At 49.0% G+C, this 27,500-nt stretch overlaps 1 protein-coding gene and 1 long non-coding RNA gene across 5 annotated transcripts in view; both read right to left on the bottom strand.

Annotated features, from left to right (window-relative positions):
• Positions 1–27,500, bottom strand: part of Fak (protein tyrosine kinase 2 Fak) — a 258,873-nt gene that overhangs the window by 181,946 nt on the left and 49,427 nt on the right. The window contains exon 1 of one of the 4 annotated variants that reach the window (XM_069338781.1): positions 19,562–20,392. The exons of the other annotated variants lie outside the window; for them this stretch is intronic. Coding sequence (XP_069194882.1) covers positions 19,562–20,259 — 698 coding nt within the window. The 5' untranslated portion in view covers positions 20,260–20,392. Of the gene's footprint in view, positions 1–19,561; positions 20,393–27,500 lie in introns of those variants that run through there. 4 annotated transcript variants of the gene reach the window in all.
• The window catches only part of LOC138372947 (uncharacterized), a 312,699-nt gene that overhangs the window by 253,813 nt on the left and 31,386 nt on the right, over positions 1–27,500 (bottom strand). The gene's annotated exons all lie outside the window — the stretch shown is intronic.

The raw sequence follows: 27,500 nt of genomic DNA, 5'->3' as shown, positions 1-27,500 counted from the left end.
GACATCATAATTCCCAGATTACCTTTTATCTGTTGCTTTCTTTCTATGGTGGTGTCCTGTACCCTGTGTCCTGTACCCTGTGTCCTGTACCCCTGTGTCCTGTACCCTGTGTCCTGTACCCTGTGTCCTGTACCCTGTGTCCTGTACCCTGTGTTCAGTACCCTGTGTCCAGTACTCTGTGTCCTGTACCCCTGTGTCCTGTACCCTGTGTCCAGTACTCTGTGTCCTGTACCCTGTGTCCTGTACCCTGTGTTCAGTACCCTGTGTCCTGTACCCTGTGTCTTGTACCCTTTGTCCTGTACCCTGTGTCCAGTACCCTGTGTCTTGTACCCTTTGTCCTGTACCCTGTGTCTTGTACCCTGTGTCTTGTACCCCTGTGTCTTGTACCCCTGTGTCTTGTACCCTGTGTCCTGCACCCTGTGTCCTGTACCCTGTGTCTTGTACCCCTGTGTCTTGTACCCTGTGTCCTATACCCCTGTGTCCTGTACCCTGTGTCCTATACCCCTGTGTCCTGTACCCTGTGTCCTGTACCCTGTGTTTTGTTTAACTTCCTTGTTTCCACCATACCTAATTAAGTACCTGGAACTTATCACCGTTAAACATCATGTTATTTTCCATTGCACAATGAGGCTCTTGAACGCAGCTGATCGCAGCCTGACGTGTGAATCACAGCCTGGTTGATCAGGTGCTCCTTGGACAGTGCACTCTGGAGACACAGACATTATTTATATATAAGAGAGCGCGGCCAACAAGTCAAACGGAGACTATCTCTATGATATCTGAAGAAACTCAACACCATGCGCTGTCCGGTACACATAATTACAGAAACACTTCAACACTACAGTCACGGCCATGACTGTGACCTCAATCATCCAATTACAAGAACTAAATTACTACCAAGTGAGTCTAGCATGTATGTAGCAGGAATGGTATCAAGCAGGTATGTGTAAGCTTTTGGTAAATATAAGAGTTATCTGTCAACAGAAGCATTAATCTCCGTTTTCTTCCACTAATAACAACGAGAGAAAATGGTAGCAAATCATAACCCAAACTAATGTATAAAACGATTAAGTTAACGACATTCATATAGTTTACACTTTAAGTTGTGAGGAGGAGGAGAAGGGTGGTGGTGATGAGGACGGGTATGAGCAGTGAGTTACGTGTCACTGAGTGAGTTACGCCCCGCTCCCACAGCTGGTGGCCCAAGAGCCTGGACCTACTAGATGAACTCACCGCCCCACACTACATGAACTCACCGCCCCACACTACATGAACTCACCGCCCCACACTACATGAACTCACCGCCCCACACTACATGAACTCACCGCCCCACACTACATGAACTCACCGCCCCACACTACATGAACTCACCGCCCCACACTACATAACTCCCAGATGAAATACTGATCAGAACTCCCCCCCCCCTCTATTAAAAAACAATAAAATAAAAAAAGCAAGGCGGACAACCCGACTATCATAACATTGAAAAACCAAATGAATAACATTACAGCAGATTGATGAATAAAAGGTTGATCAGGTATCCTTTGGTGGCGCTTGTCGAGTTCTCTCTTGAACACTGTGAGGGGTCGGCCAGTTATGCCCCTTATGTGTAGTGGAAGCGTGTTGAACAGTCTCGGGCCTCTGATGTTGATAGTTCTCTCTTGAACACTGTGAGGGGTCGGCCAGTTATGCCCCTTATGTGTAGTGGAAGCGTGTTGAACAGTCTCGGGCCTCTGATGTTGATAGAGTTCTCTCTTGAACACTGTGAGGGGTCGGTCAGTTATGTCCCTTATGTGTAGTGGAAGCGTGTTGAACAGTCTCGGGCCTCTGATGTTGATAGTTCTCTCTTGAACACTGTGAGGGGTCGGCCAGTTATGTCCCTTATGTGTAGTGGAAGCGTGTTGAACAGTCTCGGGCCTCTGATGTTGATAGTTCTCTCTTGAACACTGTGAGGGGTCGGTCAGTTATGTCCCTTATGTGTAGTGGAAGCGTGTTGAACAGTCTCGGGCCTCTGATGTTGATAGTTCTCTCTTGAACACTGTGAGGGGTCGGTCAGTTATGTCCCTTATGTGTAGTGGAAGCGTGTTGAACAGTCTCGGGCCTCTGATGTTGATAGTTCTCTCTTGAACACTGTGAGGGGTCGGTCAGTTATGTCCCTTATGTGTAGTGGAAGCGTGTTGAACAGTCTCGGGCCTCTGATGTTGATAGTTCTCTCTTGAACACTGTGAGGGGTCGGCCAGTTATGTCCCTTATGTGTATTGGAAGCGTGTTGAACAGTCTCGGGCCTCTGATGTTGATAGTTCTCTCTTGAACACTGTGAGGGGTCGGCCAGTTATCTCCCTTATGTGTAGTGGAAGCGTGTTGAACAGTCTCGGGCATCTGATGTTGATAGTTCTCTCTTGAACACTGTGAGGGGTCGGCCAGTTATGCCCCTTATGTGTAGTGGAAGCGTGTTGAACAGTCTCGGGCCTCTGATGTTGATAGTTCTCTCTTGAACACTGTGAGGGGTCGGCCAGTTATGTCCCTTATGTGTAGTGGAAGCGTGTTGAACAGTCTCGGGCCTCTGATGTTGATAGAGTTCTCTCTTGAGCGCTGTGAGGGGTCTGCTTGATCTGATTCATGGGGTTCTAGGAGTTCTTCTACTCCCCAAGCCCGGCCTGCGGCCAAGCTTGACTTGTGAGTTTGGTCCACCAGGCTGTTGCTTGGAGCGGCCCGCAGGCCCACATACCCCCCACAGCCCGGTTGGTCCGGCACATTTTTTTTTTTTTTAGAAAACTGTCTAGTTTTCTCTTAAAAGATGACCACGGTTGTTCTGGCAATATTTCTTATGCTCGCTGGGAGGACGTTGAACAGCCGCGGACCTCTGATGTTTATACAGTGTTCTCTGATTGTGCCTATGGCACCTCTGCTCTTCACTGGTTCTATTCTGCATTTTCTTCCATATCGTTCACTCCAGTATGTTGTTATTTTACTGTGTAGATTTGGGACCTGGCCCTCCAATATTTTCCACGTGTATATTATTTGGTATCTCTCTCGTCTCCTTTCTAGTAAGTACATTTGGAGAGCTTTGAGACGATCCCAATAATTTAGGTGATTTATCGCGTCTATGTTCTCTGTATTCCCTTTATTTCAGCAATCTCTCCTGCTCTGAAGGGGGAAGTGAGTACTGAGCAGTACTCAAGACGGGACAACACAAGTGACTTGAAGAGTACAACCATTGTGATGGGATCCCTGGATTTGAAAGTTCTCGTAATCCATCCGATCATTTTTCTGGCTGACGCAATATTTACTTGGTTATGCTCCCTAAACGTTAGGGAGCATAACACAACAAACCAGGCATGACAGGGTGGATCTCATCGAAACCTTTAAAATACTTAACAATTTGGAGGATGTAGATCCGGATTTCTCCAGAAGGTCAGATGTAATACAAACAAGGAACAACAGTGACAAGCTCAACAAGCCACAATGTAACACAAACAAGGAACAACAGTGACAAGCTCAACAAGCCACAATGTAACACAAACAAGGAACAACAGTGACAAGCTCAACAAGCCACAATGTAACACAAACAAGGAACAACAGTGACAAGCTCAACAAGCCACAATGTAACACAAACAAGGAACAACAGTGACAAGCTCAACAAGCCACAATGTAACACTAACAAGGAACAACAGTGACAAGCTCAACAAGCCACAATGTAACACAAACAAGGAACAACAGTGACAAGCTCAACAAGCCACAATGTAACACTAACAAGGAACAACAGTGACAAGCTCAACAAGCCACAATGTAACACACACAAGGAACAACAGTGACAAGCTCAACAAGCCACAATGTAACACAAACAAGGAACAACAGTGACAAGCTCAACAAGCCACAATGTAACACTAACAAGGAACAACAGTGACAAGCTCAACAAGCCACAATGTAACACAAACAAGGAACAACAGTGACAAGCTCAACAAGCCACAATGTAACACAAACAAGGAACAACAGTGACAAGCTCAACAAGCCACAATGTAACACAAACAAGGAACAACAGTGACAAGCTCAACAAGCCACAATGTAACACAAACAAGGAACAACAGTGACAAGCTCAACAAGCCACAATGTAACACAAACAAGGAACAACAGTGACAAGCTCAACAAGCCACAATGTAACACAAACAAGGAACAACAGTGACAAGCTCAACAAGCCACAATGTAACACAAACAAGGAACAACAGTGTCAAGCTCAACAAGCCACAATGTAACACAAACAAGGAACAACAGTGACAAGCTCAACAAGCCACAATGTAACACAAACAAGGAACAACAGTGACAAGCTCAACAAGCCACAATGTAACACAAACAAGGAACAACAGTGACAAGCTCAACAAGCCACAATGTAACACAAACAAGGAACAACAGTGACAAGCTCAACAAGCCACAATGTAACACAAACAAGGAACAACAGTGACAAGCTCAACAAGCCACAATGTAACACAAACAAGGAACAACAGTGTCAAGCTCAACAAGCCACAATGTAACACAAACAAGGAACAACAGTGACAAGCTCAACAAGCCACAATGTAACACAAACAAGGAACAACAGTGTCAAGCTCAACAAGCCACAATGTAACACAAACAAGGAACAACAGTGTCAAGCTCAACAAGCCACAATGTAGGACTGAAAACAGGAGATACTTCTTCACCCACAGAGTTATTAACCCATGGAACCGCCTACCCGCTCACGTCCTAAATGCCAAATCTGCTGAACTTATTCTAGCTAAAAATGTTAGTGGTCTTCAGGTAAATTCGGGTTATGAGAGGAATAGGGAGGGGAGGGAAGGGCAGGTGGAGGGGAGGAGGGGATGGGAATGGAGGGGAGGGGAGGGGGAGGGGAGGGGGGAGGGGGGAGGGGAGAGGGGATAGGAATGGAGGGGAGGGGGGATGGGAATGGAGGGGAGGGGGGAGGGGATAGGAATGGAGGGGAGGGGGGATGGGAATGGAGGGGGAGGGGGGGGTATGAGGAAGCAGCCGCCCACACCTGGTGTGTGTTTATGTCTAACCCCCGCCCCCCCTCTTTGTCCGTGCAACTTTATGCCTCCTTCCCTCCCTTCCTGCCTCACTCCTCCAAAAGGGGAAGGGAGGTAGAGAGAGAGAAAGACGGGAAGGTTTGGATAGCTTAGGTTCGTTATCTTCCATATCGTTCACTCCAGTACGTTGTTATTTTACTGTTTAGATTTGGGACCTGTATTGGGCCTACTGGTCCCATACTGGGCTCTCCAGTACTTTCCATGTGTATATTATTTGATATTCCTCTCGTCTCCTTTCTAGAGAGTACATTTGGAGAGCTTTTGAGACGATCCCAATAATTTAGATGCTTTATCACGTCTATGCGTGCCATATATGTTCTCTGTATTCCCTCTATTTCAGCAATCTCTCCTGCTCTGAAGGGGGAAGTGAGTACTGAGCAGTACTCAAGACGGGACAACACAAGTGACTTGAAGAGTACAACCATTGTGGTGGGATCTCTGGATTTGAAAGTTCTCGTAATCCATCCTATCATTTTTCTGGCTGACGCAATATTTACTTGGTTATGCTCCCTAAACATTAGGTCGTCAGACATCATTATTCCCAAATCCTTTATATGTTGCTTTCCTACTATGGGCAGATCTGATTGCGTTTTGTACCCTGTATGATGTTTAAGATCCTCATTTTTGCCGTATCTGAGTACCTGAAATTTATCACTGTTAAACATCATGTTATTGTCTGCAGACCAGTCGAAAATGTTATTAATATCTACTTGTAGTTTTTGAATGTCTTCAGCAGAGGTAGTTTTCATGCTGAGTTTTATGTCATCTGCAAAGGATGACACGAAGCTGTGACTTATATTTGAGTCTATATCTGATATGAGAATAAAGAACAGCAGTGGTGCAAGGACTGTACCTTGAGGTACAGAGCTTTTAACTGCGCTTGGACTTGATTTGATTGACTGTTACTCTTTGCGTTATGTTCGACAGGAAATTGAGTATCCAGTATCCTACTTTACCAGATATTCCCATTGACCTCATTTTGTGTGCTATCACTCCATGATCACATTTGTCAAAAACCTTTGCGAAGTCCGTGTATACCACATCTGCATTCTGTTTTTCTTCTAAAGCTTCTGTAATTTTGTCATAGTGGCTGAGTAACTGACAGACAGGATCTTCCCGCTCCTTAATCCATGCTGGCCTGGGTTGTGGAGGTTATTATTTTTCATAAAACAAACTAGAAAATTGATTCCTAATCATTCTTTCAAAAACATTTATGTATGATGTTAGTGCAACTGGTCAATAATTTTTTGCCAAAACTTTACTCCCCCCCCCCCCCCCCCCTTGTGCAGAGGAGCTATATCTACTGATTTAAATGTTGCTGGTATCTCCCCCTGTATCCAGGCTCTTTCTCTCCATATAATGCTAAGCGTTCACCCTACTGGTACACTTCTTAATGAATATTGAATTCCACGAGTCAGGACCAGGGGCTGAGTGCATGTTGTTAATTTCTCTTTCAAAGTCTTCTGAGTTCCTGTTAATATCTGCTGTATTATCTGCAGCTTGAATGTCATTCATAAAGAAGCTGTCTGGATCATCAACTTTCATGTTGTTTATTGGTGTGCTAAACATAGCCTCATACTGGCTTCTGTGAATTTCACTAATTTTTTTGTCGTCCTCTGTGTACGAACCTTCAGTTGTAATTAAAGGTAAAATACTGGTGGAGAGTTTGTAGTTTGCGTATGTGAAAAAATATTTTGGATTTTTCTTTATCTCTTGTATAGCTTTCTGTTCCAATTCCATTTCCTCAGACTCATAAGTAGTCTGAGGAAATGGAAAGTAGTCCTGATCACTCTCTCAAATACTTTTATTATGTGGGACGTTAGTGCAACTGGTCTATAATTCTTTGTCAGTGCTTTGCTCCCTTCCTTGTGTAGAGGGGCTATGTCTGCTGCTTTAAACGCATCTGGTATCTCCCCTGTGTCCAAGCTCTTCCTTCACACTATACTGAGTGCTTGTGCTACTGGGACTTTGCATTTCTTTATTAATATTGAATTCCATGAGTCTGGACCCGGAGTTGAGTGCATGGGCATATTGTCAATTTCTCTTTCAAAATCTGCCACACTTGTGTTGATATCAGTTATATTTACAGGGGTTTGGATATCATGCATAAAGAAGTTGTCCGGATCTTCCACTTTCATGCTGTGTATCGGAGTGCTAAACATGTCCTCATACTACATTTTTAGGATTTCACTAATTTCTTTGTCATCCTCAGTGTATGAACCTTCACTAATACGAATAGGTCCAATACTGGCAGTGGTTTTTGCTTTTGATTTCGCATATTTGAAGAAATATTTTGTTTTTCTTTATTTCTTCTATTGCTTTCTGTTCTAGTTGCCTTTCTTCAGTCTGATAGGAATGCTTCAGTCTCTGTTCGATTCCTTCAATCTCCCTGTTTAAATTATTTCTTCTGTGTATGGAGAGTCGTGTCTGCTTAAGCATTTCCGCTAATTTCTTCCTCCTTTTGTAATGTCGTCTGCGTTCTCTTTCTACATTGGACCTCTTTCTGGCTTTCCTCAAAGGAACATGTTCCAGACATACTTCAGATGCTTCAGAAGTCAGTTTTTCTATTCCTTGTGAAGGATTTTTATTTCTTAGAACATTTTCCCATTTTTTTTTTTTTTTTTTGAGATATATACAAGAGTTGTTACATTCTTGTACAGCCACTAGTACGCGTAGCGTTTCGGGCAAGTCCTTAATCCTATGGTCCCTGGAATACGATCCCCTGCCGCGAAGAATCCATTGAACCATTGAATGTTTGTAAAAAGTTCCCTGTTTATTTTCTCCCAGTCTATCCTCTTATTATTAATATTTAATTTATTGAATAACCCTTCTCGCTTGTTGTTTCTCTTGGGCCGACTACCGTTATTAATGTTAGTTTGCACTTCAATGATCTTGTGGTCCGAGCACGTAGTGTCTGAGACAGTAATGTCCCTGATTAGCTCATCATTGTTCGTTAATATGAGGTCCAGCGTGTTCTCGTTCCTAGTCGGTTCTGTAATCTGCTGACTGAGCGAGAATTTGTCACAGAATCTCAGTAGTTCTCTGACCTGTGATTGGTTATTTCCAGGTTGATTTCCTGCTATAAAGTTATTGTTTACTATTCTCCATTGTAAACTGGGGTAGATTGAAGTCTCCAAGGAAGATAATATCTGGTACTGGGTTTGCTAGGTTATCAAGGATATTCTCTATTTTGTGGATCTGCTCAGTGAATCCTCACTGAGTCCTCACTGAGGAATTTAGGTCCTCACTGAGGTTCCTCACTCACCCTTTCTCGCTTGTTGGGTCTCGTGAACCTACTACCGTTACTTATGTTAGTTTGCACTTCAATGAGTTTATGGTCTGAGTATGTAGTATCTGGGATTGTAATGTCTCTGATCAGCTCATCATTATTCGAGAATATCAGGTCTAGCGTGTTTTCGTTCCTAGTTGGTTCTGCAATATGTTGATTGAGAGAGAATTTGTCACGGAATCTCAAAAGTTCTCTGATCTGTGGTTAATTATTTACTGGGTGGTTCTCTGCTATGATATTTGTGTTTGACATTCTCCATCAGACTTGGTAGATTGAAGTGTCCAAGGAAGATAATATCTGGAGCTGGGTTTGCTAGGTTGTCAAGCATGTCCTCTATTTTGTGCATCTGCTAATTCCTCAACCATTGTATCTGGCGGATTATATATTACAATAATAATTTGGTTTATTTTTTCTACCTTAATTCCAAGTACCTCTACCACCTCATTAGTGCTCTGTGCATACCAGGTCCTCTTTAATATACAGACCTTCTTGAGGTTATCTTGAGATGATTTCGGGGCTTAGCGTCCCCACGGCCCGGTCCTCGACCAGGCCTCCTTTTTATTACACACCCCCAGGAACAGCCCGTAGCAGCTGTCTAACTCCCAGGTACTACTAGGTAACAGGGGCATCAGGGTGAAAGAAACATTTTGTCCATTTGTCTTCGCCTCCATTGGGGATCGAACCCGGAACCTCAGGACTACGAATCCGAAGTGCTGTCACCCAGCGCCTCAGGCGACCTGTCAGGTGCTGTCAGGCGACCTGTCAGGTGCTGCCAGGCGACCTGTCAGGTGCTGTCAGGCGACCTGTCAGGTGCTGCCAGGCGACCTACTCCTCCATTTGACCTAGTTTCTCTATCACATCTATATAAATTATAATTTGGAATCCAGATTTCACTATCCATGTAATCTTTCGTTTGAGTTTCCGTGAATGTCCCAAATATTGAATTTGACTCTAATAGGAGGATATTTATGAAAACTTTATTTCTTGATTTTGACTTTAGGCCTTGTATGTTTGCAAATATGAATGATTTTCCATATTGTGTGTCACTTCTGGAATGTTTTTGGTATTTCTCCTCTCCACCCTGGGTCAGAGGAGAGGAGGACACGGATGTGTGTTCTGGCAATGGTTTGTCCAGTTTTGGACGTGGTACTGGGGAGTGTAGTAGTTTGTGTGTAGTTGATGGTGTAGTATGTATAGTATTCGTCACCTTGATGACGAATTGAAGTCCAGTCTTGGGCATTTATCCCTCCCCACCCACACACCGCCAACACCACCCACTGTATCATGTACTCACCTACAGTGGACACCGCCAACACCACCCACTGTATCATGTACTCACCTACAGTGGACACCGCCAACACCACCCACTGTATCATGTACTCACCTACAGTGGACACCGCCAACACCACCCACTGTATCATGTACTCACCTACAGTGGACACCGCCAACACCACCCACTGTATCATGTACTCACCTACAGTGGACACCGCCAACACCACCCACTGTATCATGTACTCACCTACAGTGGACACCGCCAACACCACCCACTGTATCATGTACTCACCTACAGTGGACACCGCCAACACCACCCACTGTATCATGTACTCACCTACAGTGGACACCGCCAACACCACCCACTGTATCATGTACTCACCTACAGTGGACACCGTCAACACAACTTACCTGTAAAATAAACAGGTGTTAGATACATTTGATGAAATGTAATCATTATGAGCACATAAATATGTAAGTATATATGTATCTGGGACGTTCCTCCACCTCCACTGTGTGTGTGTGCTCACCTTGTTGTACTTGCGGTAGGGGGGAGGGGACCTACAAGCTCTGGCTCTTTGGTCCTGCTTCTAAACTGTCAATCAATCAAGTGTTACTAACTTCCCCGCCCCCCACACACACACTCACATACACACTCAGGAAGCAGCCCATAACAGCTGTCTAACTCCCAGGTACCTATTTACTGCTGGGTAAACAGGTACATCAGGGTGAAGGAAATTCTGCCCATCTGTTTCCGCCGGCGCCGGGAATCGAACCCCGGACCACATTGCTATGTATTCATTGTACTGTCCACTCAGCCACCAGCGCACTGGTATTCACCTAGTTGTGTTTGCGGGGGTTGAGCTCTGCTCTTTCGGCCCGTCTCTCAACTGTCAATCAACTGTTTACTATTTTTTTTCCACACCACACACACAATGGTGTGTGTGTGTGTGTGTGTGTGTCTGTGTGTGTGTGTGTGTGTGTGTGTGTGTGTGTGTGTGTCTGTGTGTGTGTGTGTCTGTGTGTGTGTGTGTGTGTGTGTGTGTGTGTGTGTGTGTGTGTGTGTGTGTGTGTGTCTGTGTGTGTGTGTGTGTGTGTCTGTGTGTGTGTGTGTGTGTGTGTGTGTGTGTGTGTGTGTGTGTGTGTGTCTGTGTGTGTGTGTGTGTGTGTGTGTGTGTGTGTGTGTGTGTGTGTGTGTGTGTGTGTGTGTGTGTGTGTCTGTGTGTGTGTGTGTGTGTGTCTGTGTGTGTGTGTGTGTGTGTCTGTGTGTGTGTGTGTGTGTGTGTGTGTGTGTGTGTGTGTGGGTGTGTGTGTGTGTGTGTCTGTGTGTGTGTGTGTGTGTGTGTGTCTGTGTGTGTGTGTGTGTGTGTGTGTCTGTGTGTGTGTGTGTGTGTGTGTGTGTGTGTGTGTGTGTGTGTGTGTGTGTGTCTGTGTGTGTGTGTCTGTGTGTGTGTGTCTGTGTGTGTGTGTCTGTGTGTGTGTGTGTGTGTGTGTGTGTGTGTGTGTGTGTGTGTCTGTGTGTGTGTGTGTGTGTGTGTGTCTGTGTGTGTGTGTGTGTGTGTGTGTGTGTGTGTGTGTGTGTGTGTGTGTGTGTGTGTGTGTGTGTGTGTGTGTACGTGTGTACTTGCTTAATGGGGTTCTGGGAGTTCTTCTACTCCCCAAACCCGGCCTGTGTGTGTACTCACCTATTTGTGCCAGCAGGGTCGCCTTCTAGCTCTTGGACCCTGCTTCTCTAGCCGCTGGTTGTCTAATGCAATGACTTATGGCCCATTCCCTGATCATACCTGCTTATAAATGGAGTTGGCCTTTACAACCTGCTCCTTTAGGTCATTCCATTTACGCTAAAGGTAAACTTTCAAACATCTCTATGACACATCTGAATCTCAAGCTTCCATCCCCCCCCCCTTTGTTCTGATAGTACTCATTGTAAACATTTCCTCTCTCCACCTTGTCAATCCCCCCCCCCCCCCCGCTCTCCATCTCCGTCCTACTTGATAGCGACGACAGGTTCAGTTCCTTCAGTCTCTCTTCGTGCCTCATCCCTCGCAGCTCTGGGACGAGTCTCCTTGCAAAGTTCTGCGCCTTTTAGAGTTTATTTATGTGGTTTTTAGATAAGGGCCTCCACGCCGGTGTGTGGTACTCTACACCTGTCCTCCACGACGGTGTGGGGTACTCTACAACTGTCCTCCACGACGGTGTGTGGTACTCTACAACTGTCCTCCACGACGGTGTGTGGTACTCTACACCTGTCCTCCACGCCGGTGTGTGGTACTCTACACCTGTCCTCCACGACGGTGTGTGGTACTCTACACCTGTCCTCCACGACGGTGTGTGGTACTCTACAACTGTCCTCCACGACGGTGTGTGGTACTCTACAACTGTCCTCCACGACGGTGTGTGGTACTCTACAACTGTCCTCCACGACGGTGTGTGGTACTCTACACCTGTCCTCCACGACGGTGTGTGGTACTCTACACCTGTCCTCCACGACGGTGTGGAGTACTCTACAACTGCCCTCACAAGCTAGACAGCTGGGAGGGGGGGGGAGACAGTGAGGGGGGAGGGACAGAGCCAGACAGTGAGGGGGGGAGGGACAGAGCCAGACAGTGAGAGGGGGGGAGGGACAGAGCCAGACAGTGAGAGGGGGGGAGGGACAGAGCCAGACAGTGAGAGGGGGGGAGGGACAGAGCCAGACAGTGAGGGGGGGAGGGACAGAGCCAGACAGTGAGGGGGGGAGGGACAGAGCCAGACAGTGGGGGGGGGGGGAGGGACAGAGCCAGACAGTGGGGGGGGGGGAGGGACAAAGCCAGACAGTGAGGGGGGCGAGGGACAGAGCCAGACAGTGAGGGGGGGAGGGACAGAGCCAGACAGTGAGGGGAGGGGAGGGACAGAGCCAGACAGTGAGGGGGAGAGGGACAGAGCCAGACAGTGAGGGGGGGGGGAGGGACAGAGCCAGACAGTGAGGGGGGGAGGGACAGAGCCAGACAGTGAGGGGGAGGGACAGAGCCAGACAGTGAGGGGGGAGGGACAGAGCCAGACAGTGAGGGGGGAGGGACAGAGCCAGACAGTGAGGGGGGAGGGACAGAGCCAGACAGTGAGGGGGGGAGGGACAGAGCCAGACAGTGAGGGGAGGAGGGACAGAGCCAGACAGTGAGGGGGGGAGGGACAGAGCCAGACAGTGAGGGGGGGAGGGACAGAGCCAGACAGTGAGGGGGGGAGGGACAGAGCCAGACAGTGAGGGGGGAGGGACAGAGCCAGACAGTGAGGGGGGGAGGGACAGAGCCAGACAGTGAGGGGGGAGGGACAGAGCCAGACAGTGAGGGGGGAGGGACAGAGCCAGACAGTGAGGGGGGGAGGGACAGAGCCAGACAGTGAGGGGGGAGGGACAGAGCCAGACAGTGAGGGGGGAGGGACAGAGCTAGACAGTGAGGGGGGAGGGACAGAGCCAGACAGTGAGGGGAGGGACAGAGCCAGACAGTGAGGGGGGGAGCCAGACTACAAGGGGGGGGGGGTTAGAGACGGGGGACGTTGCACTGTAGCTACGAGGGCAGATTCGCTGGAATTAATTTGCATATAGAGGCATGCAATCTCTTCCTCAGTTGTCCCCTCCTCCCTCACTACCCCTCCTCCCTCACTACCCCCTCCTTCCTCACAACCCCTCCTCCCTCACTACCCCCTCCCCCTCACTACCCCCTCCTCCCTCACTACCCCTCCTCCCTCACTACCCCCTCCTCCCTCACTACCCCCTCCTCCCTCACTACCCCTCCTCCCTCACTACCCCTCCCCCCCTCCTCCGTCACTACCCCTCCTCCCTCACAACCCCTCCTCCCTCACTACCCCCTCCCCCTCACTACCCCCTCCTCCCTCACTACCCCCTCCTCCCTCACTACCCTCCCCCTCCTCCCTCACTACCCTCCCCCTCCTCCCTCACTACCCCTCCTCCCTCACTACCCCTCCTCCCTCACTACCCCTCCTCCCTCACAACCCCTGCCTCTCCTCCCTCACAACCCCTGCCTCTCCTCCCTCACAACCCTCCCCTCTCCCAGGCTGTGTTGCTCGCAGCCTGACGTATGAATCACAGCCTAGTTGATCAGGTATCCTTTGGAGGTGTTTATCAAGTTCCCTCTTGAACACTGTGAGTGGTCGGCCATTTATGTGTAGTGAAAGCGTGTTGAACAGTCTCGGGCCTCTGATGTTGATAGTTCTCGCTCAGAGTACCTGTTGCACCTCTGCTCTTCAACGAGGGTATTCTGCACATCCTGCCATGCCTTCTGGTCTCATGCGGTGTTATTTCTGTGAGCAGGTTTGGGACCAGCCCCTCTAATATTTTCCATGTGTAAATTATTATTATGTATCTCTCCCGCTTGCTTGATACCTGCTTGATGGGGTTCTGGGAGTTCTGCTCCCCACTTGTGGGAACAAGTAAGAACTTATTTTCACAAGTTCTTTACTTTTGAGAACTTGGTCCACTAGGCTGTTGCTTGGAGTGGCCCGCAGGCCCACATAAACCTGCTTGATGGGGTTCTCCCAGAACTCCCAGATGGGGAACTCCCAGATGTCTGGGAGTTCTACTCCCCAAGCCCGGCCCGAGGCCAGGCTTGACTTGTGAGAACTTGGTCCACCAGGCTGTTGCTTGGAGCGGCCCGCAGACCAACATACCCACCACAGCCCGGTAGGTCAGGCACTCCTTGAAGAAAACTAATTTTTTCTTGAAGATGTCCACGGTTGTTCCGGCAATATTTCTTATGCTTGCTGGGAGGACGTTGAACAACCGCGGACCTCTGATGTTTATACAGTGTTCTCTGATTGTGCCTATGGCACCTCTGCTCTTCACTGGTTCTATCCTGCATTTTCTTTCATATCGTTCACTCCAGTATGTTATTTTACTGTGTAGATTTGGGACCTGACCCTCCAGTATTTTCCATGAGGATATTATTTGGTATCTCTCTCGTCTCCTTTCTAGTGAGTACATTTGGAGAGCTTTGAGACGATCCCAATAATTTAGGAGCTTTATCGCGTCTATGCGTGCCGTATATGTTCTCTGTATTCCCTCTATTTCAGCAATCTCTCCTGCTCTGAAGGGGGAAGTGAGTACTGAGCAGTACTCAAGACGGGACAACACAAGTGACTTGAAGAGTACAACCATTGTGATGGGATCCCTGGATTTGAAAGTTCTCGTAATCCATCCTATCATTTTTCTGGCTGTCGCAATATTTGCTTGGTTATGCTCCCTAAACGTTAGGTCGTCAGACATTATTATTCCCAAATCCTTTACATGCTGTTTTCCTACTATGGGTACATTTGATTGTGTTTTGTACTCTGTATTGTGTTTAAAGTCTTCATTTTTACCGTACCTGAGTACCTGGAATTTATCACTGTTAAACATCATGTTATTTTCTGATGCCCAGTCAAAAACTTTATTAATATCAGCTTGAAGTTTTTCAATGTCTTCAGCCGAGATAATTTTCATACTGATTTTTGTGTCATCTGCAAAGGATGACACGAAGCTGTGACTTGTATTTTTGTCTATATCTGTTATGAGAATAAGGAAAAGCAGCGGTGCAAGGACTGTACCCTGAGGTACAGAGCTTTTAACTGCACTTGGACTAGATTTGATATGGTTGACCGTTACTCACTGAGTCCTGTTTGAGAGAAAACTGAGTATCCAGCGTCCTACTTTACCGGTTATTCCCATTGACTTCATTTTGTGTGCTATCACGCCATGGTCACATTTATTAAAGCCTTTGCGAAGTCCGTGTATATTACATCAGCATTCTGTTTTTCTTCTAATGCCTCAGTGACTTAGTCGTAGTGCTCAAGTAGCTGTGAGAGGCACGATCTTCCCGCTCGAAATCCATGTTGGCCTGGGTTGTGAAGGTCATTGGTCTCCATGAAATTGGTGACCTGACTCCTAATCACTCTCTCAAATACTTTTGTGATGTGAGATTTTAGTGCAACTGGTCTATAATTCTTTGCCAATGCTTTGCTCCCTCCCTTGTGTAGAGGGGCTATGTCTGCTACTCTAAGTGCATCTGGTATCTCCCCCGTGTCCAATCTCTTCCTCCACACGCCGGTTAACAGTTAATGAAGCCATCAGCGCCATCTACCCAGCCAATATTCTGTATAAATAGGGCTCCCCAGCTCTCCAAGATTCAGATTACTCCTGAGTGCTCCTGCTGAGTAGACCTGTTGACATACCCCGGTGTGGTAACACAGATTACTCCTGAGTGCTCCTGCTGAGTAGACCTGTTGACATACCCCGGTGTGGTAACACAGATTACTCCTGAGAGCTCCTGCTGAGTAGACCTGTTGACATACCCCGGTGTGGTAACACAGATTACTCCTGAGAGCTCCTGCTGAGTAGACCTGTTGACATACCCCGGTGTGGTAACACAGATTACTCCTGAGAGCTCCTGCTGAGTAGACCTGTTGACATACCCCGGTGTGGTAACACAGATTACTCCTGAGTGCTCCTGCTGAGTAGACCTGTTGACATACCCCGGTGTGGTAACACAGATTACTCCTGAGTGCTCCTGCTGAGTAGACCTGTTGACATACCCCGGTGTGGTAACACAGATTACTCCTGAGTGCTCCTGCTGAGTAGACCTGTTGACATACCCCGGTGTGGTAACACAGATTACTCCTGAGAGCTCCTGCTGAGTAGACCTGTTGACATACCCCGGTGTGGTAACACAGATTACTCCTGAGGGCTCCTGCTGAGTAGACCTGTTGACATACCCCGGTGTGGTAACACAGATTACTCCTGAGTGCTCCTGCTGAGTAGACCTGTTGACATACCCCGGTGTGGTAACACAGATTACTCCTGAGAGCTCCTGCTGAGTAGACCTGTTGACATACCCCGGTGTGGTAACACAGATTACTCCTGAGTGCTCCTGCTGAGTAGACCTGTTGACATACCCCGGTGTGGTAACACAGATTACTCCTGAGTGCTCCTGCTGAGTAGACCTGTTGACATACCCCGGTGTGGTAACACAGATTACTCCTGAGAGCTCCTGCTGAGTAGACCTGTTGACATACCCCGGTGTGGTAACACAGATTACTCCTGAGTGCTCCTGCTGAGTAGACCTGTTGACATACCCCGGTGTGGTAACACAGATTACTCCTGAGAGCTCCTGCTGAGTAGACCTGTTGACATACCCCGGTGTGGTAACACAGATTACTCCTGAGAGCTCCTGCTGAGTAGACCTGTTGACATACCCCGGTGTGGTAACACAGATTACTCCTGAGTGCTGCTGCTGAGTAGACCTGTTGACATACCCCGGTGTGGTAACACAGATTACTCCTGAGAGCTCCTGCTGAGTAGACCTGTTGACATACCCCGGTGTGGTAACACAGATTACTCCTGAGAGCTCCTGCTGAGTAGACCTGTTGACATACCCCGGTGTGGTAACACAGATTACTCCTGAGTGCTGCTGCTGAGTAGACCTGTTGACATACCCCGGTGTGGTAACACAGATTACTCCTGAGAGCTCCTGCTGAGTAGACCTGTTGACATACCCCGGTGTGGTAACACAGATTACTCCTGAGAGCTCCTGCTGAGTAGACCTGTTGACATACCCCGGTGTGGTAACACAGATTACTCCTGAGTGCTGCTGCTGAGTAGACCTGTTGACACACCCCGGTGTGGTAACACAGATTACTCCTGAGTGCTCCTGCTGAGTAGACCTGTTGACATACCCCGGTGTGGTAACACAGATTACTCCTGAGTGCTCCTGCTGAGTAGACCTGTTGACATACCCCGGTGTGGTAACACAGATTACTCCTGAGTGCTCCTGCTGAGTAGACCTGTTGACATACCCCGGTGTGGTAACACAGATTACTCCTGAGTGCTCCTGCTGAGTAGACCTGTTGACACACCCCGGTGTGGTAACACAGATTACTCCTGAGAGCTCCTGCTGAGTAGACCTGTTGACACACCCCGGTGTGGTAACACAGATTACTCCTGAGAGCTCCTGCTGAGTAGACCTGTTGACACACCCCGGTGTGGTAACACAGATTACTCCTGAGTGCTCCTGCTGAGTAGACCTGTTGACATACCCCGGTGTGGTAACACAGATTACTCCTGAGTGCTCCTGCTGAGTAGACCTGTTGACATACCCCGGTGTGGTAACACAGATTACTCCTGAGTGCTCCTGCTGAGTAGACCTGTTGACATACCCCGGTGTGGTAACACAGCTATTCAGTTTGACTCTCAGTATTCCTGCACCATATTTTATTTTGCACCTTAACGTAACGTAAATTTGATTATTGATCTTGTTTGCTTTGAACACTTTGTATTAAAGCCAAGTCTGGATATTTTTGTAATTTGTTTACTTTAAAAGAAAAACTGAAGTTAAAGTATTTTTAAATGTTTTTCCCTCTGCTTTATCCTACAGTTTATCTCACTGTGAAGACACCTTTGCAGTGTAACTTTTTTTTTTAATATTTTGTGACTGGCATTACAGAGACTGCACCACCACCAATGTTTCCCGTCACAAGGTATTTTAGTCGGTCCCAATAGTGGGTGGTGATTGTGGGCAGTATATGTGGGTGGTGACCGTGGGCGGTATATGTGGGCGGTGACCGTGGGCGGTATATGTGGGTGGTGACCGTGGGCGGTATATGTGGGTGGTGACCGTGGGCAGTATATGTGGGTGGTGACCGTGGGCAGTATATGTGGGTGGTGACCGTGGGCGGTATATGTGGGTGGTGACCATGGGCGGTATATGTGGGTGGTGACCGTGGGCAGTATATGTGGGTGGTGACCGTGGGCGGTATATGTGGGTGGTGACCGTGGGCAGTATATGTGGGTGGTGACCGTGGGCAGTATATGTGGGTGGTGACCGTGGGCGGTATATGTGGGTGATGACCATGGGCAGTATATGTGGGTGGTGACCGTGGGCGGTATATGTGGGTGGTGACCGTGGGCGGTATATGTGGGTGGTGACCGTGGGCGGTATATGTGGGTGGTGACCGTGGGCGGTATATGTGGGTGGTGACCATGGGCGGTATATGTGGGCGGTGACCGTGGGCGGTATATGTGGGTGGTGACCATGGGCAGTATATGTGGGTGGTGACCGTGGGCGGTATATGTGGGTGGTGACCGTGGGCAGTATATGTGGGTGGTGACCGTGGGCAGTATATGTGGGTGGTGACCGTGGGCAGTATATGTGGGTGGTGACCGTGGGCGGTATATGTGGGTGGTGACCGTGGGCGGTATATGTGGGTGGTGACCGTGGGCGGTATATGTGGGTGGTGACCGTGGGCAGTATATGTGGGTGGTGACCGTGGGCGGTATATGTGGGTGGTGACCGTGGGCGGTATATGTGGGTGGTGATTGTGGGCGGTATATGTGGGTGGTGACCATGGGCGGTATATGTGGGTGGTGACCGTGGGCGGTATATGTGGGTGGTGACCATGGGCGGTATATGTGGGTGGTGACCGTGGGCGGTATATGTGGGTGGTGACCGTGGGCAGTATATGTGGGTGGTGACCGTGGGCGGTATATGTGGGTGGTGACCGTGGGCGGTATATGTGGGTGGTGACCATGGGCGGTATATGTGGGTGGTGACCATGGGCGGTATATGTGGGTGGTGACCATGGGCGGTATATGTGGGTGGTGACCGTGGGCGGTATATGTGGGTGGTGACCGTGGGCAGTATATGTGGGTGGTGACCGTGGGCGGTATATGTGGGTGGTGACCATGGGCGGTATATGTGGGTGGTGACCGTGGGCAGTATATGTGGGTGGTGACCGTGGGCGGTATATGTGGGTGGTGACCATGGGCGGTATATGTGGGTGGTGACCGTGGGCAGTATATGTGGGTGGTGACCGTGGGCGGTATATGTGGGTGGTGACCGTGGGCGGTATATGTGGGTGGTGACCATGGGCGGTGTATGTGGGCGGTGGAGACAAGACTCACCTTAAGTGAAAGCGCTTGAGGTGTAGGTTGCCATGGTTGCTATGGCAACAGTTGCCACAGCCGGGTGGGGGGAGCTGGAGCTCACCATCTTCCCCGCCAGACTGGCCAATGGTGGCAACTTTGCCATGATGCCGCACCGATGTCCAAGTTACACAGTTGCCATGCCTCACCGAAGTGCATTTGCCACTCTGGTGTTTATCTCTAGTATTCCAGTGAGCAACTGTGTCATAGTTGCCATTATACTGTTGAACAATTAAAACGTTGCCATTACATAGTCCCGGCGCTGCTGTGATGGGGTTGCCATAATAGTGAGATGGAGGAACAGAAGCCCCTCTCTGTAGCCATCGAGGAGAGGTGTTGCCATTATACTGCAGGGGTGGAGAGTTGCCATTATGTTGTAGAATCCGAGAATTATCATGATACAGCAGCGGCGGAGAGTTGCCATACCGTTTTAACTGCAATAGCGGAGGCGAGCACGAGTTGCCACGGCGCTGTTTGGGCGGGGAAGTGTTGCCATACCGCCGTGGCGGCGGTGGGTGGGAAGAGCAGACGTTCCCATAGTGGTTTGGTGAGGCAGAAGGACGATGATATCCACCATAAGAGGTCAACTCGCCATAGCGTTGAGGTGGAAGGTTGTCATAGAGGTCCATGTTGCCGGCGTGGCAATCCTGCCGCCACCACCCCGCCAACACCACCATCACCCTCTACATCACCAACAGTAGCTCCTGTTTGTTTACACTTCCGTTTTCTTTACCGGCCAATATTTACACTTCACCGGAACTTTACACTTATCATTTACATATTCAGGAGTCATTTATATGGTTACTTGCTCATCAACCATCACTATAGGCCTGTAAACACAATTGTAAGTGTCGTTAAGCCTACCAGGAGGACACTTTACACTTACACAATGCTGTAAACATAACACATCATGCACTTTAAGACGAAGGTTATATTAAACAAGGCCATTCCTCCCCTCCCTTCCCCAAAGGTGCACAACCACTACCAACACGTCAAGCAAGATTGGTTCTTCAAGTACCTGGCAACGAGCTGCCAGCACCAACAGTTTGCTAGATACGACCCATAACACAAGCAAGACTCAGCCTCAGTTCGATACCAGCAGCCCAGAAAGTCTCCCGGTAAGTACATCGTGTTGGGAGGCGGGGCCGGGAGCCGAGTCACGACCCAGCAAGACAAAGAACCATTCATATACCTACTGGTCGTCTCTATAACGTTGAGGCGACCAGTTGAGTATATGAGTCACAATACTAGTCGTGCTGGTAGACCAGTTGAGTAGATGAGTCACAATACTAGTCATGCAGGTAGACCAGTTGAGTAGATGCGTCAGGTGAGTCACAATACTAGTCGTGCTGGTAGACCAGTTGAGTAGATGAGTCACAATACTAGTCGTGCTGGTAGACCAGTTGAGTAGATGCGTCAGGTGAGTCACAATACTAGTCGTGCTGGTAGACCAGTTGAGTAGATGCGTCAGGTGAGTCACAATACTAGTCGTGCTGGTAGACCAGTTGAGTAGATGCATCAGGTGAGTCACAATACTAGTCGTGCTGGTAGACCAGTTGAGTAGATGCGTCAGGTGAGTCACAATACTAGTCGTGCTGGTGGACCAGTTGAGTAGATGCGTCAGGTGAGTCACAATACTAGTCGTGCTGGTAGACCAGTTGAGTAGATGCGTCAGGTGAGTCACAATACTAGTCGTGCTGGTAGACCAGTTGAGTAGATGCGTCAGGTGAGTCACAATACTAGTCGTGCTGGTAGACCAGTTGAGTAGATGCGTCAGGTGAGTCACAATACTAGTCGTGCTGGTAGACCAGTTGAGTAGATGCGTCAGGTGAGTCACAATACTAGTCGTGCTGGTAGACCAGTTGAGTAGATGCGTCAGGTGAGTCACAATACTAGTCGTGCTGGTAGACCAGTTGAGTAGATGCGTCAGGTGAGTCACAATACTAGTCGTACTGGTAGACCAGTTGAGTAGATGCGTCAGGTGAGTCACAATACTAGTCGTGCTGGTAGACCAGTTGAGTAGATGAGTCACAATACTAGTCGTGCAGGTAGACCAGTTGAGTAGATGCGTCAGGTGAGTCACAATACTAGTCGTGCTGGTAGACCAGTTGAGTAGATGAGTCGCAGTACTAGTCGTGCTGGTAGACCAGTTGAGTAGATGCGTCACAATAAGAGAGCATGTAAACACAATCACTAACAATCGCCCACAACTTATAACAAACTGATACAATGTGTGTGTTGTGGTCTACCACCTGTTCCTTCTCTTTTGATCTCCTCCTCTTCCCTCCTTCATTGTGTTTTATCTACACATTATTACTGCTCTCTCTCTCCTTTGTATATATTCTTGTTTACTCTGACCCTTTATTTTCTCTTCTAGTTTAGTCTACGATATGGGTTCCCACCCGCCTGCTCTCCCCCCCCCCCTCTCCCGCCCTCTCTCTCTCTCTCTCTCTCTCTCTCTCTCTCTCTCTCTCTCTCTCTCTCTCTCTCTCTCTCTCTCTCTCTCTATCTCTCGTATACTTCAGTATACACACACGGAGAGTGCGTATCCTCAAGATGGGAGTGAGCGAGTGCTTCGTGTAAAGTTTCACAACCGCAGCTGGTGCGTGAGATGCACCTCAGTGCTGCAAGATTGCAAGGTTCATCACATAGTCACTGAAGCATCAGACTTTACACACCAAGATGAATTAGTGTTAGTGAACCACTAATATGAGAATTAGTGGTTCATGTGTGAGCCCAAAGCATCCATTTGCTTGGGGCTAGCGTTCCCACCACACTGGGGCTGGGGTTCCTACCACACTGGGGGCTGGGGTTCCCACCACACTGGGGCTGGGGTTCCTACTACACTGGGGGCTGGGGTTCCCACCACACTGGGGCTGGGGTTCCCACCACACTGGGGGCTGGGGTTCCCACCACACTGGGGCTGGGGTTCCCACCACACTGGGGCTGGGGTTCCTACCACACTGAGGGCTGGGGTTCCCACCACACTGGGGCTGGGGTTCCCACCACACTGGGGCTGGGGTTCCTACCACACTGGGGCTGGGGTTCCCACCACACTGGGGCTGGGGTTCCTACTACACTGGGGGCTGGGGTTCCCACCACACTGGGGCTGGGGTTCCCACCACACTGGGGCTGGGGTTCCCACCACACTGGGGCTGGGGTTCCTACCACACTGGGGCTGGGGTTCCCACCACACTGGGGCTGGGGTTCCTACCACACTGGGGCTGGGGTTCCCATCACACTGGGGCTGGGGTTCCCACCACACTGGGGCTGGGGTTCCCACCACACTGGGGCTGGGGTTCCCACCACACTGGGGCTGGGGTTCCCACCACACATGGTTCCTCCCCATCACCTCCACAGGTGGTGTGTGGATATCTATTCATGTGAGTGTGTCAGTCTCACATGTGGTCACCCGCTGTCTTCTGTCTTCCTCAACGGTAAACATGGAGGTCTCCCCCCCCCTCTCCAACACCTCCAACCCCCCCTCCCCCTCCCCCCTCTCCACAAGCACCACCGTCGTTCGTCTCCACCACAACCGTAGCGTCACAATAGTAAACAGAAAGCCACAATGACAACAATAAATTTGAAGGTAACACTTGAGTGATAAGGTAAAGGAGCAGAAGGATACCACGAGAGGCACCAGAGCACTCGAGGCACCGTGGCATCCTGGCACTGTCACACCGTCTACTGGGGCACGGGCACACCTGGCACCAGCACTTGGCCCCGTGTCAGCTGAGTGCCAGTTGTCTGGTGCCACCGCCCCCCCCCTGACTGTCAAGCACTATACTTGGGTGTCAATATTAATACTGTCAATTATGGCACTGTTGAAGAGATAGCTGTTGTCTTGGGTATAATACTGTTGTACACTAACGCTGACAGCTGGAGCCATGGTAGCCATACACGTAGGTTCATGGTAGTCCCACACGTAGGCTCATGGTAGCCCCACACGTAGGCTCATGGTAGCCCCACACGTAGGCTCATGGTAGCCCCACACGTAGGCTCATGGTAGCCCCACACGTAGGCTCATGGTAGCCCCACACGTAGGCTCATGGTGGCCCCACACGTAGGCTCATGGTGGCCCCACACGTAGACTCATGGTGGCCCCACACGTAGGCTCATGGTGGCCCCACACGTAGGCTCATGGTGGCCCCACACGTAGGCTCATGGTGGCCCCACATGTAGGCTCATGGTAGCCCCACACGTAGGCTCATGGTAGCCCCACACGTAGGCTCATGGTAGCCCCACACGTAGGCTCACGGTAGTCCCACACGTAGGCTCATGGTAGCCCAACACGTAGGCTCATGGTAGCCCCACATGTAGGCTCATGGTGGCCACACACGTAGGCTCATGGTGGCCCCACACGTAGGCTCATGGTGGCCCCACACGTAGGCTCATGGTAGCCCCACACGTAGGCTCATGGTAGCCACACACGTAGGCTCATGGTGGCCCCACACGTAGGCTCATGGTGGCCCCACACGTAGGCTCATGGTGGCCCCACATGTAGGCTCATGGTAGCCACACACGTAGGCTCATGGTGGCCCCACACGTAGGCTCATGGTAGCCACACACGTAGGCTCATGGTGGCCCCACACGTAGGCTCATGGTGGCCCCACACGTAGGCTCATGGTGGCCCCCACACGTAGGCTCATGGTAGCCCCACACGTAGGCTCATGGTAGCCCCACACGTAGGCTCATGGTAGCCCCACACGTAGGCTCATGGTAGCCCCACACGTAGGCTCATGGTAGCCCCACACGTGGGTTCATGGTAGCCCCACACGTGGGCTCATGGTAGCCCCACACGTGGGCTCATGGTAGCCCCACACGTAGGCTCATGGTAGCCCCACACGTAGGCTCATGGTAGCCCCACTCGTAGGCTCATGGTAGCCCCACTCGTAGGCTCATGGTAGCCCCACTCGTAGGCTCATGGTAGCCCCACACGTGGGCTCATGGTAGCCCCACACGTGGGCTCATGGTAGCCCCACACGTGGGCTCATGGTAGCCCCACACGTGGGCTCATGGTAGCCCCACACGTAGGCTCATGGTAGCCCCACTCATGGGCTCATGGTAGCCCCACACGTAGGCTCATGGTAGCCCAACACGTCATCAATGTTTGTGAGTAAATGTTGTCAAGACAAACTGCCTTTTATATCTTGTATCTTATCGCAGATGATACTATATGCACGCACGCACGCGCGCGCACACACATTCACCACACACTCACACGCACGCACACACACACAGACATACCAGAGAACCAGAAATGAGTATGTTACTGAGAGTAGAGAAGCAGAGAAAAATTATAAAAATGATATAGCAAACAAAGCCAAGACCGAACCAAACCTACTCCACTGTCACATTAGGAGGAAAACAAAAATGAAAGAATAGGGAATGAAACTTAGAACAGGCGAGGACAGGTATACAGAGAATGACAAAGAGGTGTGTGAAGAACTCAACAAGAGGTTCCAGGAGGTCTTCACGATACAACAAGGTGAGGTCACTGTGCTAGGAGAGGGGGAAGTAAATCAGGCAGCCTTGAAAGGGTTAGAAATTATGAGATGAGGTCAAGAGGCATCTGTTGGATCTGGATGTGAGAAAGGCTGCTGGTCCAGACGGGATCTCGCCATGGGTACTGAAAGAGTGTGCAAAGGCACTTTGCTTGCCACCCTCCATAGTGTATAGTAAGTCACTGGAGACGAGAGACCTACCAGAAATATTGATGACGTCGAATGTGATCCCAATATACAAAAAGAATGACAGACAAGAGGCACTGAACTACAGGCCAGTGTCCTTGACTTGTATACCATGCAAGGTGATGGAGAAGATCGTGAAAAAAAAACCTAGTAACACATTTGGAGAGAAGGGACTTCGTGACAAATCGCCAACATGGGTTCACGGAGGGTAAATCTTGCCTGACTGGCTAAATAGAATTCTACAGTCAAGTGACAAAGATTAAGCAAGAAAGAGAAAAATGGGTGGACTGCATTTTCTTGGCTTGTCGGAAAGCCTTTGACACAGCACTGCATAAGAGGCTGGTACAAAAGCTGGAGAGACAGGCAGGTGTAGCTGGTAAGCTGCTCCAGTGGAGTAGCTTACTCCCTCACTAGGGAGTACCTAGTGAGGGGTGAGACCTGAGATTGGCGTGAAGTCACCAGTGGAGTCCCACAGGGCTCTGTACTCGGTCCTATCTTGTTTCCGATATATGTAAATGATCTCCCGGAGGGTATAGATTCATTTCTCTCAATGTTTGCTGACGATGCCAAAATTATGAGAAGGATTAAGACAGAGGAGGACTGCTTGAGGCTTCAAAAAGACCTAGACAAGCTGAAGGAATGGTCGAACAAATGGTTGTTAAGAGTTTAACCCAAGCAAATGTAATGTAATGAAGATAGGTGTAGGGAGCAGGAGGCCAGATACAAGGTATCATCTGGGAGATGAAATTCTTCAAGAGTCAGAGAGAGAAAAAGACTTGGGGGTTGACATCACGCCAGACCTGTCCCCTGCAGCCCATTTTAAGAGGATAACATCAGCGGCATATGCCAGGCTGGCCAACATACGAACGGCATTCAGGAACTTGTGTAAGGAATCATTCAGAACTTTGTATCCCACATATGTCGGGCCAATCCTGGAGTATGCAGCCCCAGCATGGAGTCCATATCTAGTCAAAGATAAGACTAAACTGGAAAAGGTTCAAAGATTTGCCACCAGACTAGTACCCGAGCTGAGAGGTATGAGCTACGAGGAGAGGCTACGGAAATTAAACCTCACTTCGCTGGAAGACAGGAGTTAGGGGGGACATGATCACCACATTCAAAATTCTCAAGGGGATTGATAGGGTAGATAAAGACAGGCTACTTAACACAAGGGGCACACGCACAAGGGGACACAGGTGGAAACTGAGTGCCCAAATGAGCCACAGAGATATTAGAAAGAAATTTTTAGTGTCAGAATTGTTGACAAATGGAATGCATTAGGAAGTGATGTGGTGGAGGCTGACTCCATACACAGTTTCAAGTGTAGATATGATAGAGCCCAATAGGCTCAGGAACCTGTACACCTGTTGATTGACGGTTGAGAGGCGGGACCAAAGAGCCAGAGCTCAACCCCCGCAAGCACAATTAAGCGAGTACATATATGACTTATTGCATATAGTCACTATTTCGCTTTTAAATAAGTACATATGTGACATTCCAAGCCATATTTTATTCAAGGCACTAACTTTTCCTCTCAGTTTTATTAAACAATCGAGATTTTATACAAAATTTGACAATATCCTGAGTTACTTTACAATTTATTTAAATATTTTAGTTTTGTTTTATTATTTTTATAAAACTGTAATATCAATATAGGTATAGGTTCAGTACTAATTGTAATATCTTAACATACTAAGAAGGTTAGGTTAGGTCATGGTTTTCTATTCAGCATTTTAAGGTAAACTCAAATATTCACAATAAATTAGTATATCACATATGCACTTATTCATAAGCAAGATGTTGACTATAAGCAAGTGCGGTTGACTATAAGCAAGTGGGTTGAATACACACACACACACACACACACACACACACACACACACACACACACAGCCGGTGGCCGAGCGGACAGCTCGCTGGACACGTGATCCTGCAGTCCCGGGTTCGATCCCGGGCGCCAGTGAGAAACGATGAGCAGAGTTTCTTTCACCCCATGCCCCTGTTACCTAGCAGTAAATAGGTATCTGGGAGTTAGTCAGCTGTCACAGGCCAGCTTTTCCTGGGGTGTGGTGTGGAGGAAAAAAAAAGTAGTAGAAACAGTTGAGAGGCGGGCCGAAAGAGCAGAGCTCAACCTCCGCAAGCACAACTAGGTGAATACACACAACCAACAACCCCACAAAAGATATCTATTTAAACATGTTTATCTGCTTGATGGGGTTCTGGGAGTT

Source organism: Procambarus clarkii, chromosome 5, assembly GCF_040958095.1.
Source record: "Procambarus clarkii isolate CNS0578487 chromosome 5, FALCON_Pclarkii_2.0, whole genome shotgun sequence".
NCBI lineage: Eukaryota > Metazoa > Arthropoda > Malacostraca > Decapoda > Cambaridae > Procambarus > Procambarus clarkii.
Note: the sequence above shows the minus strand (reverse complement) of the source record. Positions and strands in the feature narration are given on the sequence as shown.